Here is a 16,840-nt window from a genome sequence, read left to right as displayed (position 1 = left end):
ATTGCTTGTTCTCAGTGATCAATCAGAGCAAATTGTTTGCTTACCAAACTATGGTTAAGCTTTTCTCTGTCCCTGAAATCCTGAACTGTGGTCCTCCCTCAGGAACCAACACACTTCCCTTCATCAAAGGCCCCACTCAGAGACGCATGGACTTTTCTGATTTATTAGTCCTGGTGTGGTGCTGTGAGTTAATGCGCCAGACTGCAAAGACATTTGAACTGCAAGGTTGGCGGTTCAAGCTCACCAGCTGCTCCTCGGAAACCCTATACAGGGTCTCTATGTGTCGGAACCGACTCAACGGCACTTAACAATAACAACAACAACAATTCCATCATGCCACCCTCTCAGCCCACTGCACCAGGCCTGGTTTTCTAGCCTTTAGGTTACTTTCGTCTTTATAAAAGGAAAACCCTTCCTGTCTACCTCTTGTGATCTGATCTGAGGTCAGAGTGAACTCCCTATTTCAGCAGACCCCTGTTCCCATTGTAAAAGCTCCAGGGAATAGTCTTTCAGAATAAAGCCTCTTCCTAACCAAGCCCAGATTTATTTTTTTATTTAACAAATGACTTTCCTAGGAATGCAATTACTGTGCAAATGGAGAGAAAATGGTACTTTGTTTTGCCTGACATGCTACCAAGAATTGCTCACTGTTTGAGGAAAATTATGTGGAGTTTAATTTGCTGGCACACACATACTGTACTCATGTGGGGCTGAGCACTGTGTGGTAGTGTGTGGCTTTATTGTATCCTATAGTAAGTCCTGATGTGGCACTGTGGGCTAATACCCCAGACTGCAAAGTCATTTGAACTGCAAGGTCGGAACCAACTCCACGGCACTTAATAACAACAACAATAGGAAGTCACGCTGAGCATTTCCATATAGAAGTATATGTTATATTAGGAATTGCTTTCATTTGATTTCTCCTTTATGCAATAGTTGGAGACTACATTGATTTTAGAAATCAATAACTTACTTGCCCATGAAGTAGGCTTGGCTATCCATTTTTTCCCCTTCAGTTTTTTAAATTAAAATGACCAAACCTTTAAAAAGTTAAAAGAATTATACAATGAACACCCATTAGTTTTTCCTTACTTAAAAAAGAAAAAATTGTGATTCTATATGAGGAGAAGTAAAAAAATAGCGGTCTAAAATCATAGAAGTTTTTACTAAAAGAAGGTATCACAATGGGAAGCTATTGCTTCTGGACATATCCCCCATCTAGGTCTGCATACCTGTGAAGTGGTGTATCATCTCTCTAGTCCTCCCCACTAAAAATCTGTGCTCTTCTACTTGCACCATATCAAGGTAAAGTTTGGGCATCCTCAAGGAATTCACAAGGAGTTCCTTATGAAATGTTGTTTGAGTTTGGGGAACACAAAGGAACTTGTTCAGGGTTACAATGATCTGTTTTAAATGACAGAAGTAGCCTTCGGAACCAAGTTTCTAATCTCCAGTGCAGTACCTCACTCTTCTCTATCAGTCACTCACAAGCTTGCCCTCGCATCAGAATCTCCTGGAAACCAGTTGTTGAGTTGATTTGGACTCATGGTGACCCCAAGTGTGTCAGAGTAGAATTGAAATCTGAAGTGGCCACGTCAGGGCTGTGGGTGGATGTGGTAAGGCTTGACAGGAGCAGGGGCATTGTCCTGATGAATTCCTTGGGTCAACTTTTCTGGCCTTTACTCACCAATGCAGCTTTCATTTTCTTAAAACTTCTTCCTACTAAGCCCCATGTTCGTCCTGGGTCCTTTAAGAAAATCAAGATTTCCCTTTGTTGTTGTATTGTGCTGTGGAGTCGGTTCTAACTCATAGCGACCCTGTACAGGGTTTCCGAGGCTGTAAATCTTTACGGGAGCAGAAAGCCTCATCTTTCTCTCGTGGAACAGCTGGTAGTTTCGAACTGCTGACCCTGAGGTTCACAGCCTGATTCGTAATCACTATGCTACCAGAGCTCCTTTGGGAAATCCTAAAAACAGTCACCATAGCTTTCTGAGCTGATCACTCTTTGAATTTAACTGATCCATTAGATCCCCTCAGAAAGCCACTGTTTTGAAGGAACCCTAATGAGATGAAGACAAGTGTATCTACTGAGGGAATTTGTCTGCAAACATCTAGTGATCACAGCGACACGTTAAACCAAATATTTTATTTGGTATAAACCCACGCAGGTGTGAACTGGAAACCTAGCAGCAAGCAATACTTTTTGACCGGCCCTTGTGTATTATAAAGAGCTGCTGTTCAATATTTTTACATGTATATTCAGCTCCATCAATTTTGTTTACCACATTGTTCAATCATCAACATTATCCATTTCCAAATTTTTCAATCTATCCTTTTAATCTCAAATCAGTTTTTGTTCTATGAATGGAGTGTTAGGGTTCATAGGAATCCCAAAGAGTTACCAGCATCCAGAGGTGTCTCAGAAGAAAAGCTCGGTGATCTACTTCTGAAAAACCAGCCATTGGCAGTGTTATGGAGCACAGCTCTGCTCCAACACACATGGGATCATCGTGAGTCACAATCAACTCCGTGGCAACTGGCAAACAGCCAGAGGGCTAGCTTCATCCAATGGCACGGATGCTTGCGGAGGTCTTGCCCTTTGGAATGTGATGCATACACTACAAACGGACCCAGTTTCCAAGTTTCTCAAAGTACGGGATCTACAGCATATGGTTCAGAACCACCCTTCCCCCCTCCAAAACCAAACCCACTGCCATCAAGTGGATTCTGACTCATGGTCACCCTGTAGGACAATTGGAGTCCTGGTATGGTGCTGTATGACCAGCACTGGACTGCAAACCATAAGGTCAGTGGGACCACAAAGTCCTTGGAAACCCTACACAGGGTCGCTATGAGTCAGAACCAACTCTACAGCATTTAATAACAGAGAACAGAGTCGAACTGCTCCTTTGGGTTTTTGAGACTACATTTTTACAGGAGTAGACAGCCTCATCTTTCTCCCCAAAACTGGCTGGTGGGTTTGAACTGCTGACCATGTAGTTAGCAGTCCAGTGCTCAACACACTGTCACAGGGCTCCTATTCCCCCACAGGAAGTTCTTTTCACTATTAAAATCTTGGTGGGTCTTGGGTAAACAGAGGAGATTGTTGTTGTTGTGAAGTGCCATCGAGTCGGTTCTGACTCATAGCGACCCTGGATAGGGTTTCTGAAGAGCGGCTGATGAGCTTGAACTACCAACCTTGCAGTTCAAACGGTTTTGCAGTCTGGTGCATTAACCCACAGCGCCACACCAGGAGATTATTCACTTGCAATCCAGAGTCTTTCATAATCTGGCCGTACCTACTTCTAAAGGAGCTCTGGTAGTGTAGTGATTAGGAGTCAGGCTGCTAACCTCAAGGTCAGCCATTTGAAACTACCAGCTTTTCCGTGGGAGAAAGATAAGGCTTTCTGCTCCTGTAAAGATTTACAGCCTTGGAAACCTTGTACACGGTCGCTGTGGGTCGGAACTGACTCCACAGCACACTACCACCACCTATTTTTACCTCTTCTTCTGTCCCCACTGTTATGGATTGAATTGTGTCCCCCCAAAAGATATGTTCAAGTCCTAACCCCAGTATCTGTGAATGTGACCTTGTCTTTAAATAGGGTCTTTGACAATGTTATCAGTTAGCATGAGGTCATATCGGAGTAGGGAGAGTCCTAGTCCCATCTGAGTGGTGGGTGTCCTCAGAAGAAGAGACAAACAGAGGAAGGATGGCCGTGCAAAGATGCACCTACAAGCCAAGGAATGGTTGGTGCTGCCAGAAGCTGTGAGAGACATGAAAGGATCTTCCTGTAGAGAATTCGGAGAAACGGTGACCCTGCCAACACCCTGCATTTCGACTTCTAGCCTCTAGAACTGAGAGACAGCCTTGTTGCTGCCAGGTGTCACTGAGTCCATTCTAATTCACAGTGTCACCTCAGGTGACAGAGTAGAACTTCCCTCCTACCCACCGGGTTTTCTTGGCTGTTAATTTTCATGGGAGCAGGTCTCCTGCTTTCTCCCAAAGAGCCACTGGGTCGGTTCAAACCAGGAACCTTTCTGTTAGCACCTGAGTGCTTAATGGTTGTATCACCTGCCCTAGGAAACAAATACACCCACACTGGCCCCAGTGGGCTACTCAGAATTCCCCACCAGGCCTGTGTACTTGCATTCATTATTCTCTCCTGGGCCTGCAACGCACTGCTTCCATGTCTCTATCAGTTCAAAAGCGAACATCTCTCAGGACCAGATGCAATTGTCTCCTAATTGGAAGTGGGTGCTGCTCTCTGTGCTCCCAGGCCCACGGACGTATTTCTACTCACCCCTCCTTTGTAGCAGACCATCCTGAGCCCACCCCTGACTGGACTGTAAGGTCCCTGAGGTCCGGTACTGGGATCAGTCACTTTTGCATCCTCCTTCCTCAACAATAGCCCTGACACACAGTTGATGTTAAGTGCTGTGGAGTAGGTTCTGACTCATAGTAACCTTGTATAGGGTTTCTGAGACTATAAATCTTTGTGGGAGCTGAAAGCCTCATTTTTCTCCTGCTGAGAGGCTGGTGGGATTGAACTGCCGACTTGAATGCAGTCCAGTGCTTATCCTCCAGAGCCACCGCAACTCCCCATAGGCAAAGTATTGTTGGTGTTATTAAGTTCCCTTGATTCGGTTCCAACTCATAGGGAGCCTATATAGGGATTCTGAGGAGCGGCTGGTGAATTTGAACCGCCGACCTTTAGGTTCAAATCGACCTTGCGGTCCAGGGCTTATCCTACAGTGCCATCCCAGGGCACACAGTAGGCCTCAATAAACGCTTCTTGGATTTGATGATTTTAAAATACAGGAACAAGTAATAGCACAAATACCATGGTGATTGATTCATATGTTTTCAAAGGCCCAGGCTTGTTTAAAGCCATCATAGGTTCTATCCATCAAAAAAATGTTCTACTCACCAGTTCTGACTTAGAGAAATGTGGAAGCTATCAAAGAGAATTGATCAGTTTATAAAATATTTGTGGCCCTGCTGGCCTGTGAGAACAAAACACAATCAATACCATTATTAGAAAGAACCAAAGGATTATAAACCAGAAAAATAGGTCTGGGATTAAAGCATTTTAGCTATATCTTCCTGAAAGATTAACATCTTGAGAGGGACAGATATTCTTTTAAAGAAATCTTTATAGCTCCCTTTGCATATCTTAGTGCTGTGACATGTCATAAGTACTCAATTTTGTCCTGGATTGAGTGAGGTGTGTGTGGGGGGGGAAATGTGTGTAGGTGGGTGTATTGGAGTCACCTTTTATGAGTTTATATTGAACAGAACAAAGGAAAAACTGATTATGCTCTGTCCTGGATTTTGCAGTAAAAGCCTGTAAAAGGTAAAGAGAAATTATACTTGTGCACCTAGCAGAACAATTTGCAGAGCTCTGAGTAAAGTACAGGCAGCGGAGCATCTACCGGTCTGCAGAGTCTGTCCCCAGGGCAGACCACTCTGAACACAGCCAGTCTTTGTCCATCATCAAATACAAGTACTACTGGCAGAACCAAGGCTCTAATGTTAGTATCGGTTTAGTATTCAAAAACACTAGCGAAGTGTGTCTTCATACCAATAAGGGAAGTTATTTCACGCAAATGAAGGCATCCCTAGTTTTTCCCAACAGCTGGAGGGAAACAGGTCCCTCCATACGATATGTATTATCTAATACACTCTAAGATGAGTCATTGTTTTCAGGGGCCTTTTTTCATACGATCTCCCTCGTACTCCATCTACAGACTCAACACAAGGACGCAGACAGTAATGTCGGTCTCACCTTAGAACATGAAAGAGAATGAAATACATCCGTGGGCCAACAAGAAGTCCCTGGGGGGTGCAAATGGTTAATGACCTTGGCTGCTAACTGTAAGGCTGGAGGTTTGATTCCACCTGAAGTCTCCTTAGAAAAAGGTGTGGTGATCTGAAAAAGCAGCTACTGAAAACCCTGTGGAGCACAGTTCTACTTTGACACACGTGTGGTCACCATGAGCTGGAGTCAGCGGTAACTGGCTGGTTTGGGTGGGTGGCCAATAGTATGCAAGGCCTGGAGTGATCATGCAGATAGATGTACACTGAAACACAGATGCACAACTAAATGTCTCAAATTGCCTGTAAATTGAATTTAAAAAAATGCACTCATATTTGCCCATTCCATAGGGACTCAAATGTGTTCTAAGCCATGGCCAGAAAATGTGGTATAGTAAGAAAATTTCTCTATGCTGATTTTTTGGATTACATGGAAAATCACAAGATTTGATATAAGTATCTAAGTTACTGGGACATTAGGATGCCTTTCCCTTCTACATGTTCAACATGCAGACCTCACACGTTGTAACAACTTTCTAGGATTGTCTTATTTACAGCATTTGGAAAGACAGATTTGAAGTCATTTGACCAAGACTATATCTAATTCCAAAAACAACCCTACTCTTATTATTAAAAAAACAAACACTGGGATTCCTAGTCAGAAAGATACTGGAGGAACCTGAAACTAAGGTCCTCAACTAGCCTTCAGGCCTCATGGCCTAATTTTCAGCCAATCAGTAGATAGGTTTGGGGGGACAACAACACTAGTAAGGTATGCTCACCAGGGAGTGATCAATCATTCAAGGTCAAAAAGGGCAACATTATTTAAGGACAAAGTTGAGAAGGAATGAGAAGGAGGGTGGACTGGAAATCGGAACCACAATGAGGAAGCGGGATGACTTGTTGCATGGAGGGGACTGTAATCATTGAGATGAAACAATGTGTATGATTTGCTGAATGGAAACCTGATGAGCTTCTCTGTAAACCGTCCCTCAATTCATCATAAAAGCTAAAACAAAAAGAAACAAAAAAAATGTATCCTTTTCAGCACCAAGAGGTTGTCTCCTTTTGAAAACAAAGGACAAAGTAGCTTCCTTTCTCACAGTGACTGGGCTGTGTGACTTATGTGGATTAGCAGCATGAAGACTGCTGTAAGGAACACTTACCACTTGGAGGTGTGTGGGAGAGACCGCTTCTCCATGGAGCAGAAAAGCCCCCCAGCCTTGCCTGGTTAAACTCTCTAAATGCACAAAATGGACTTACACTCTGAAAGTCATTCACTTCAATGGCTTCTTCGGCTCCACTTCCCATTTTAAAGGTCTCCAAGTTGTTCCCAGCATCTATTTCCATTGACCCGTCTTGTAATTTCCCATTGATACTCATGCTGTAATGGACATTGTAAATCTGGAAGGGAACACAAGAGTCAGTGACGTTTTCTTTTTCAAGCACTTCGAGGCTTATCTTCAGACCTGCAGCATAAAAGACAGCTTCCATATTTTTCAGAGATACACTGAAGCATCCTTAACAGTAATGCATTAATATACTAGGACTTCACCCATACACTAATTACGTAATACAGTGATTTTTAAAAAGACCTTCATAGTAAAATCTCTGATATGTGTTCAAACAGCTCAATGATTCGCAATCCTGGCTGCTCATTTGAAGATTCTGGGTAGAATTCTCAGCTACGATGCCTGGGTTTCATCACCCCAAACCAATCAAATCCTAACCTTCAGGGGTACGACTTAGTTCCTGAGTAACAAAAACAGCAATGAGAGGCTACTAACAGAAAGGTTGGTGGTTCCAATTCACCCAGAATCACTTCACAAATATTCAGCCACTGAAAATCCTATGGAATGCAATTCTACCCTACATATGGGGTCATTATGAGTTGGAATCAACTTGATGGCATCTGTTTTTATTTTGGGGTGGGGGGTGGCAGTGTTGGGACTTAGGCATGGTATGTCTTTTCTAAAGCTCTACTCTACTGTTCAGCTGGAGTCCTGATGTGGTGCTGTAGGATCAGCACTGGACTGGGAACCACAAAGTCGGCAGTTCAAACCCACCAGCTGCTCCTCGGAAAACCTATGCAGGGTTGCTATGAGTTGGTACTGACTCGACGGCACTTAACAACAACAACTGTCTATCAATAGACCCACAGCAACTGGGGAGACAGAGGGTTACCCCTATGGCATTTGTGTCTGAGGGGTTGGGCAGTCCTTTGGCCCAGTGTCAGCCTGGAGTGTGGTCTGCAGTAAGGACAGTAAGCACAGAAGCATTTGTAGAGATCAAGGTCAATGTGTGCATCTGTTTCAGTTCAACATTGTAATGGGACAGGCATGTTGTGTGATAGGAATTTTGTTATAATGAGATGCTTGCAGTGTGTGGGGAGCAGGAAGGGGAGCTAGCATTGTGGAAGAATCAGAAGACCACTCAGTCACAACACTTAACACCGCACCCACCCCACTTGCATCTGGGGAGCTGGCTGAGAGAACAACAGAGACATTGCACTCCGTAGATGGTCCTGCATTTATCTATGTCCCCAGAGTTCTGAGGTCTCACAGGATGGGAGTGAGAGCAGAAGGGACTTGGAGACTCCCTTCTCCCCTGTTCACTCACAACTCAATCACAGAGGTTCTGCTTTCCAAGTTTTGTGTTGGATTTCTGAGTTAGATTGGCTTAGGGAAAAAAGATCTGGCCACTCACAATTTTTTCTTTATTGTTAAGTTTACCACTAAATCAGATAATTCAAAGGGTTTCTCCTAATTTAGACATCCTGCTAGAATGCTGATTAAATTTAAAAATATATATTTGCACGTTGCTCCTGAAATGGAATCTTGGTGTAGCGCTATAGGATAAGCACTGGACTGCAAAGTTGGTTTGAACCCAAAGGTCAGTGGTTCAAACCCACCAGCTGCTCCTCAGAAGCCCTAGACAGATTTGCTATGTGTCAGAACCAATAAGAAGTAGCCCCTGAATACTGCAGAAGACTGTAAGATACTGTGTTGCCTTGCTAGAGCTTTCTGTGTGTTGTGGGGCTTGGGGGCAGGCATCTTTTCTTTCTCCCCTCTCCCCTAGCTTGGAGGCGTACAGATCTTTAAAGGGAGAGGGATGAGAATGGGAAAAGACGGTGGCCCCTTCAAGGGAGGTCGGGAGGTCAGAGCTATAAATAGCTCAGATTCAATTTAAGTCTTGAGTTTTCTCCCTCATTATGAGGAATGTCTGCTACATGAACCAACAGTGAGAAAAGTTATCTGCTGTTACTGGTTCATTAGTTGCAGAAAACTCATTATTACAGGATCCACAAAGCCCTATTGTGTTTTGCTCTGCAGGACCCTTTCAGGCACCAGTTTTCCATTCAGCAGAATAAATAATAGAAGGGGTCGTCAAAAAATTCTTGGGAAAATTCCATTATTTTTCCAATTCCATTTTCCCATGAACTTTTGAAGGCCCTCATATTGGCATCTTTGTTGTTGTTAAGTGTCATTGAGTCGATTCCGACCCATAGCAACCCTGTATAGGGTTTCTGAGGAGCAGCTGGTGAGCTTGAACTGACGATCTTGCAGTTCAAATGGCTTTGCAGTCTGACATATTAACCCACAGTGCCACACCAGGACTCCATATTGGCATCTTAGAGGGTGCAAATGGTTAGCCAAAAGGCTTGAGGTTTGTGTCTGCCCAGAGACACCTTGGGCAAAAGGCTCAGTGATCTACTTCTGAAGACTCAACCATTGAAAACTCTATCAATCACAGTTCTACCATGACACACATGTTGTATAGGGTTTCCAAGGAGAGGTGATGGGTTTGAACTGCCAACCTTGCAGTTAGTACTCCAGTACTTATCCAACATCACCAAACCAAGACTCCTGGCACACATGAAGGGTCATGAATCAGGGTCGACTGGACGGTAACTGGTTATTTCTACTCAAAAAAATCTCTGACGGCCCTTCTTCTGATAAACTTAAACCCAAAAAGCCCACTTCCATAGAGTGGATTTTCTGATGAGCTTAGATTCCTGCCCAGTTCTCCCAAGTTTGCCTGATCATCACAAGCGCTTTGAGGAATTCTGATTTAGCAGCTGGAGCAGAGCCCACCAATCTGGTTTCACTTTGCATCTCAGGTGGTCTGTATCACAGAAGCTTAGGAAATCTGTTTTCTTTGGCTGAGCCAGTGTTCTCTGCAGCTCAGGCTTTAGAAAGCAGGCTCTGTTCTGTGGCTGTGCTCTGTGAGTGGCCACTATTCCCGTGTGTTAATTACAGCTGTCAAAGGGAACACGGCAGACAGCACCCTGTGAGCTCCTGCTGGCCCCAGTGTCCTGCACTCAGAAGGCCAGAAGCTCTTCTCTTTGAAGCATTGCACACAAGCATTTGCTGGTAAAGCAGTGCAAATTTTAAGAAATGAGTAGTTTCTAAAAATTTTTAGCAAGCTTTTAGGAGCAGAGAACTCTAGAAGAGTGGACTACGATTCACATCACACTTTTCTCCACCTCCCCAACTCAACACCTCCATTCCCCGCAGCACACCAGTACCAGCTGCCATTGAGTTGACAGACTCGTGTGTCAGACCAGAACTAGGATCCATAGCTCATTTTTTGAATGTAAGATTACCAGGCCTTTCTTCTGAAGCACCTTTGGGTGAACTGGAACCCTTGACCATTCTTGTAAGCAGTGTGTTAACCATTGGTACCACCCAGGAACCTTCCTTCTCCCCAAACAAAACTCCCTAACTAGTGATTGTACCCTTTGTAGTGCTACATCAGCCCATCATTGGTAGTCTGTAGGGGGCAGCAATGAGAGGCCTGTGCACTCCTGAAGCAATGGGTGGCCAGTAAGCAGTTGTTTTCCAAGTACTAGAGCTCAGGAGGCGGCTGGGCTGGTGAAGCAGCAATCACATTATCTATTCTCTGCCCACGGAACAGTTGGCACCTAGGGCTATTTCTATCCAAGTACAATGAAGTTTATATTTGCCAAAATTCTGCTCAGTAGGGTGTCTTTTGCTATCAAGGATATTTGCTAACGAGTTTTTAATAAAGCCTGAATTCAGTATGATTAATTACAGAATATTTTGAGGGGATGTCTAGTAAAATGCATCTGCGAAGAAAGCCTACAAACAGTACTCCCTTTTCCTCATCCCAGTTACTTTTCATATTGCTGGGAATTTCCCATATTTCAATGCACTGTCCCATTGGATGAGAAATAGCATCAATATTTGAACCGAGTCAGTTGTTCTCTGCTTATGAGCTTCATTGTCTTCCGAGTAAATTCAAGTGAACCAGTCCTGAGGGGGATTTACCCTTATGAAAGGGATGCTGTAGTTAAGTGCCATTGCGTTGGTTTGGATTCATAGCAACCCTGTATAGGGTTTCTGAGGTGCAGCTGGTGGATTTGAACTGCTGACCCTGAAGTTCAAACCAACTTTGTGGTCCAGTGCCACACCCATGACAAGGGAGTGGGGGTTGTAGAGTTGGTTCTGACTCATAGTGACCCTACATAGGGTTTCTGAGGCTGTAAATCTTTATGGAAGCAGAAGACCTCATCTTTCTCCCATGAAACAGCGGGTACTTTCGAACTGCTGGCTATGAGATTAGCAGCCCTACTCGTAACCACTACACCACTACACTACCAGAGCTCCATATGAAAGGGATAGGTGAATTACTATTGATCTTCCTCTATAAACCAGTAGAAGGGGTAGTTGTTGTTTTTGTTAAGTACTGTTGAGTCGGTTCCAACTCAAAGTGACTCTGTATAGGGTTTCCAAGAAGTGGCTGCTGGGTTTGAACTGCCAACCTTGTGGTTAGCAGTCCAGTGCTTATCCAACAGTGTCACACCAGGACTCCATAAGCAGACAGAATTTATGGACTAGAGGCACAGAAAATCCTCTAAGAGTGGATAATCCATTTAGTTTGGGGATGCCTTTCTGTTTGACAGAGACTTACTTAGCTTTTTTGATTATGTTTTATTGGGTTATTTAGACTGGTGTTCAAGAACAGCAAACTCATGTATGTGCTGTACATAGATAGTGCCACATTTACTCTGGTGTTTTGTGATTGTTTTCAGACTTCAGTATTAGGGATCATCAGCCTCAGAGATTTTCTTTTTGGGGGTGGGGGAGGACTACGATTTTCTTCATTCTTCTGCTAGTATAGAAAACAGCAATAACTTTGTTGGCAATAAAATGTGATTTATTCTTCCTCTGTACTTTTAGAATTTAATACTACACTTTGAACCAGACAACCAACCATCTTGCAGTTAAGTCAAATATACCAATAAAGGGAGTTTCACTTATTCAACCTCCCTTTCTAGAAGCTTGCCAGCTAACTATTGCTTGCCTTGAATAATTAAATCCCAAATGGTATTTATTTTAATATAGACCATGTTCAAAATCCTTACTCCCAAAAAAAAGCAAAGCTGATTTTGTCCCCAAATGACCTATACCATTGAGGCTTTGTCATCTGGAAGATAGCATTTACATTCCAATACCATAAAATTTCCCAAAGGGATGACAATCTAAAGTCCACTATTAATGGAGATGTAGATATTGAAATTGGTTCTCATGTTCAGATTTGCTGCTTTCAAATATGAGCATCTGGCCCAGCTTCTATATTTAAAATACAAATACATTAAGGCACTTTTCAAATATACACAAACTACTGTGCAATCCTAATCTTACGAATCACTGCTTGCAAATTTGATCTAGTCTCTAAACCAGACTCAGTGCTAAGTGGCATGCTTATCTACATTAGGCATTTGAGTTAAAAATACAAATTATGCACTGTCTGTGGAAGATGTGATGTGTAAAATGGTTGAATTGCTTTCAGCACCATTTTCTCTAAGTACTGGAATTCGTTCATGCTTTGAATTTCAAGGTGGGAAAAGGGGGGGAACAGCAGTCGGAGATCCTGCCAGGATAGTGAGGAAGAAACAGCCTTTTGTGTGCACCTGGGATGCGGAATTCTTTTCCATTAGCAGAAGGAAGCTCATACCAGACCTGGCAAATGGTCATCAAGATAAAATAGCCCCTTTTATATAGATGAACAAAATTTGGAGTATTTTGAGACACACTGAAATTCTGCCCAGTAAAGTTCAAAACAGTTTTCAGATTCTTTGGGAGTCTGTGGAACTTTAAAATAAATAGTTAATACAAGAAAGGACAGCAGTTAGTGAAACGTCTACCATAAAATCACATGTGACCCGCCAGAATCGATTTTTTAAACATGATTTGCCACCTGGAAGAAAGGGAGACTTTTTTTTTTTTTTTTAAACAGCAAGAAGGGATCCTTTACTGGAGAGGTCATAGACCAACAAAGAAACCAAAACCCTCCTGAAAGGGAAAATTCCTCTCCAATTACTGGGTCTTACTATTATTCCTCCAGGACTCCTGGTGTGGCTCTGTGGGTTAATGCGCCAGACTGCAAAGCCGGTCGAACTGCAAGGTTGGCGGTTCAAGCTCATCAATTGCTCCTCGGAAACCCTATACAGGGTCGCTTTGGGCTGGAATCGACTCCACGGCACACAGCCACCATCACCTTGCGGTTAGCAGTCCAATGCTTACCCTACAGCTCCACACCAGGACCCCCTGATCACAGCCAAAAAAAAAAAAAAAAAAAAAAATGCTGTGCATTGCAGTTCCCCTCTGATGCACATGGGGTCTCTCTATGTGGGGGAACCAGCAGATAGGAATTTTTGTTTGATCTTTGCCCTAGGTTCGTGTATGAGCAGGCTTTCTTAGCAGATAAAGGCCTTTGAGATATTTTCCAGGTCTTCTTTTAAGGCCTGAGAGATGGTGTGCCTTAGCCAAGGTCACACAACTGCTCAGGGGAAAATCCAGGCCAAGGTAACTGAGAAGGGCTTTCCCCACTACACTCGGTTTTGACGGAACGCTGGTGGTACAGTGGTTAAGCGCTCGGCTGCTACCAGAAAGATCGGCGGTTGGAACCTACCAGCCGCTCCACTGGAGAAAGCAATGGCAGTCCCTTACTGTAAAGATGAGAGCGTGGGAAATCCTATGGGGTACTTCTAATCTGTCCTATAGGGTCACTGAATCGACTGGAGGTCAATGGGTTTTAAGCTCAGTTTCAACACCATTCTTTAAAATTCTGACCTGCTTTTCTACAAAGTTGCCAATGAGCGGAAAACAGGGTAGCAGTTGCGTGGAAGAAGGGTGAAGGGGACACACCGGCAGAAGATAGACAGAGATGCCTAAAAGGGAGGAGAGGGCGAGCGGCCTCGGCACCCACCAGCACTCTGGCTCCCTCACGGTGGGGCTGCCAGCGATGCAGAGAGGACCTCGCCACCTATTGCGTCTCTCTGGACTTACGTGATTGTCGCTCCCCTTCCAGAAGTAGAAGGCTCCGATGGCCCCAAAGAGCAGCAGCACCGCCCCGGAAATGAGGACCACCGCTCCAACCTTGAGCAGCCGCGCGGGGCTAGAGGGCTTCACCGTCACGGTGGCGTACACCTGAGGGCCGGACCCAGAGCGCCAGGTCACGTCTACGCCGCACCATCGGACCCCACGCCCACCCGGACCCTGAGCGGTGACCTCTGGGAATCGAGATGTAGATATTAAGATCTCCTCCAGCCGTCTCCTTTCCCCAGGGTCCCTGGGACTCCAGTGAGGAAGGACGACAAACAAACTTCTTGCAGTGCAGGGCCACTAGCCCCCCACCTGACTCCTGTTCCGCTGCCCACCCCAAGCCTCACCGGTGGATTCCGTGCACCCTGCGCCCAGTAGCGCGGGGCGATACTCCGCGTACACATTTGGACACCCAAGTTTGCGCACCCTCATTTCCCCACAACACATTCGGTGGCACAAATCCCTGATTCCCGCAGTAGATCCAGACCCTCGTGTGGACTAGCCGGGCAGCCAACCTGGGGATCCGGGGGCTATACTCACAGGGGAGCTGCAAAGCTCGACGTCGTCAGGCCCCACCAGGGCGATAGGAACTTTGTCCGAGTTCTCCGCCATGGCTGACGCCGGGTGAGCGAGACTCTGGGATCCTCTGTGTGTGCGCTGGGATCTGTCCTGCTCCCCCGACGGACCGGGCATTCCAACGCCCAGAACAGGCGCGCGCACACACCGGACACTGTCCCGCCTGGGCCAGCCCGGAGGAACCCCCACCTTTCAGCGCCACACCTCTCCCTTCCCCTCTCCCGCCCGCCTGGACCTGCATTCGAGGACGCCCTTCCTTGCTCTCTCTTGGGTGTGCTGCCCCACAAAAAGCATCCTAGCAAACCAGAGTGGGGAAGAACAGGATTGCTGAGTTCTGGGATCCCAAAATATACTAAATTCCCAGGGCTCTTTCTATCATCCAAGACCTCTTAGAATTCCAGAGGGCTTTTGCTGTGGACACCTGGTTAGATAGAGATTATTTCCTTCAGAGTCTTGTATAGGTGAGTTGGGAATTGGCGTCATTCCAGTTGTTGTGCAGGTGAATAAAGGATGATGGTCAAATTTGCCCTAGTTATGCCACCTTTGAAGGTTCCCTCTGTTGTGTGCCATGCAGTGGATTCTGACTCATAGCGACCCTATAGGACAGAATAGAACTGCCTCGGAAACCCTAGGGAACAGTTCTACTCTTCCCTATAGGGTTTGGGAGTCAGAATTGCCTTAACAGCAGTAGGTTTGATGTTTCTGGTCAAGTCTTTATAGAAATGAGCCTTGGTGGCATACTGGGTTAAGTGAGCTTTTAACAGTGAGGTCAGCATTTCAAACTCACCAGCTGCTCCGTGGGAGGAGAGATGAGGCTGTCTGCTCCCTTAAAGATTTCGGTGTCAAAAACCCTCCGGAGCAGTTCTACTATGTCTATAGGGTTGCTACAAGGCAAAATCCATTCAACACTAGTGGGTGGTTGTTGTTAGGTGCCATCGAGTCGGTACCGACTCATAGCGACCTTAAGCACAGCAGAATGTAACACTGCCCTTTCCTGGGTCAACCTCACTATAGTTGCCATGCTTGAGCCCCTTGATGCTGCCACTTGGCCAATCCATCTTGTTGGGGGTCGTCCTCTTTTTCTCTGACCCTCTACCTTACCAAACATGATATCCTTCTGTAGTGGTGGGATTTTTATAGACACAGACGCTCACATTTTTCTCCCAGAGTGACTGGTGGGTTTAAACTACTGTCCTTTGGTTAGCAGCTGAGTTTCTAACCTTGCACACCCAGGGGTCCTTGAAGGTGGATCAAAATGGTCTGTGCTACTACTAAACTAAGGAGTTCTGGTAGCGTAGTGGTTACGAATCGGGCTGTTAATCTCAAGGTCAGCAGTTCGAAACTACCAGCTGTTCCGTGGGAGAAAGATGAGGCTTTCTGCTCACGGAAAGATTTATAGCCTCAGAAACCCTGTACAGGGTTGCTATGAGTCGGAACCGACTCCACGGCACATAACAACAACTACTACTAACCTAAGGAGCACTGTGGCTCTGTAGGATAAGCACTGGACTGCTTACCATAAGGTCAGTAGTTCGGGCCCAACAGCTTCTCTGCAGGAGAAAGATGAGGCTTTCTGTGCTGATAAAGAAATGCAGCCTTGGAAATCCTATTCAGGGTCACTGTGAGTCCGTCAGTTTGTCTTACTGTGGTGGCTTGCATGTTGCTGTGATTCTGGAAGCTGTGCCAACGGCACTTTAAATACCATCAGGGTCACTCACAGTGAACAGGTTTCAGATGAGCTTCCAGACAAAGACAGACTAGGAAGAAGGAGTGATGGACTACTTCCGAATATTTAGCCACTGAAAACCTTATGAATAGTAGTGGAACACAGTCAGATAACACCAGAATATTGACTATTGAAACATGGTGAAGAGCACCAGAAATCCTTACCACTAAGCAACATCCATGTAAATGGGGAAATGATTGATGTTGTCAAAGACTTCATTTTGCTCAGATCAACATCGAAGCAGCAGTCAGTAAATTAAACGACATATTGCATTAGGCAAATCTGCTGTACAAGATCTCTTTAAATTGTTCAAGAGCAAAGATGTCAGTTTGAGAACTATTGACCCAAGCCAGGGTATTTTCAATAACT

The 16,840-nt window shown here is 45.0% G+C and overlaps 1 protein-coding gene across 2 annotated transcripts in view; it reads right to left on the bottom strand.

The window, feature by feature from the left end:
• The window catches only part of LECT1 (leukocyte cell derived chemotaxin 1), a 32,260-nt gene extending 17,479 nt beyond the window's left edge, over positions 1–14,781 (bottom strand). For both annotated transcript variants that reach the window (XM_006837601.1, XM_006837602.1), the window contains exons 1-3: positions 14,710–14,781; positions 14,134–14,274; positions 7,082–7,222 (exon numbers count right to left, since the gene is read on the bottom strand). In XM_006837601.1, coding sequence (XP_006837664.1) covers positions 7,082–7,222; positions 14,134–14,274; positions 14,710–14,781 — 354 coding nt within the window. The remainder of the gene's footprint in view (positions 1–7,081; positions 7,223–14,133; positions 14,275–14,709) is intronic.
• Between the last annotated feature and the right edge of the window lie 2,059 nt (positions 14,782–16,840).

Source organism: Chrysochloris asiatica, unplaced genomic scaffold (assembly GCF_000296735.1).
Source record: "Chrysochloris asiatica unplaced genomic scaffold, ChrAsi1.0 scaffold00022, whole genome shotgun sequence".
Classification (NCBI taxonomy): domain Eukaryota; kingdom Metazoa; phylum Chordata; class Mammalia; order Afrosoricida; family Chrysochloridae; genus Chrysochloris; species Chrysochloris asiatica.
The sequence above is the reverse complement of the archived record's forward strand: the minus strand, read 5'-3'. Positions and strand labels throughout refer to the sequence as shown.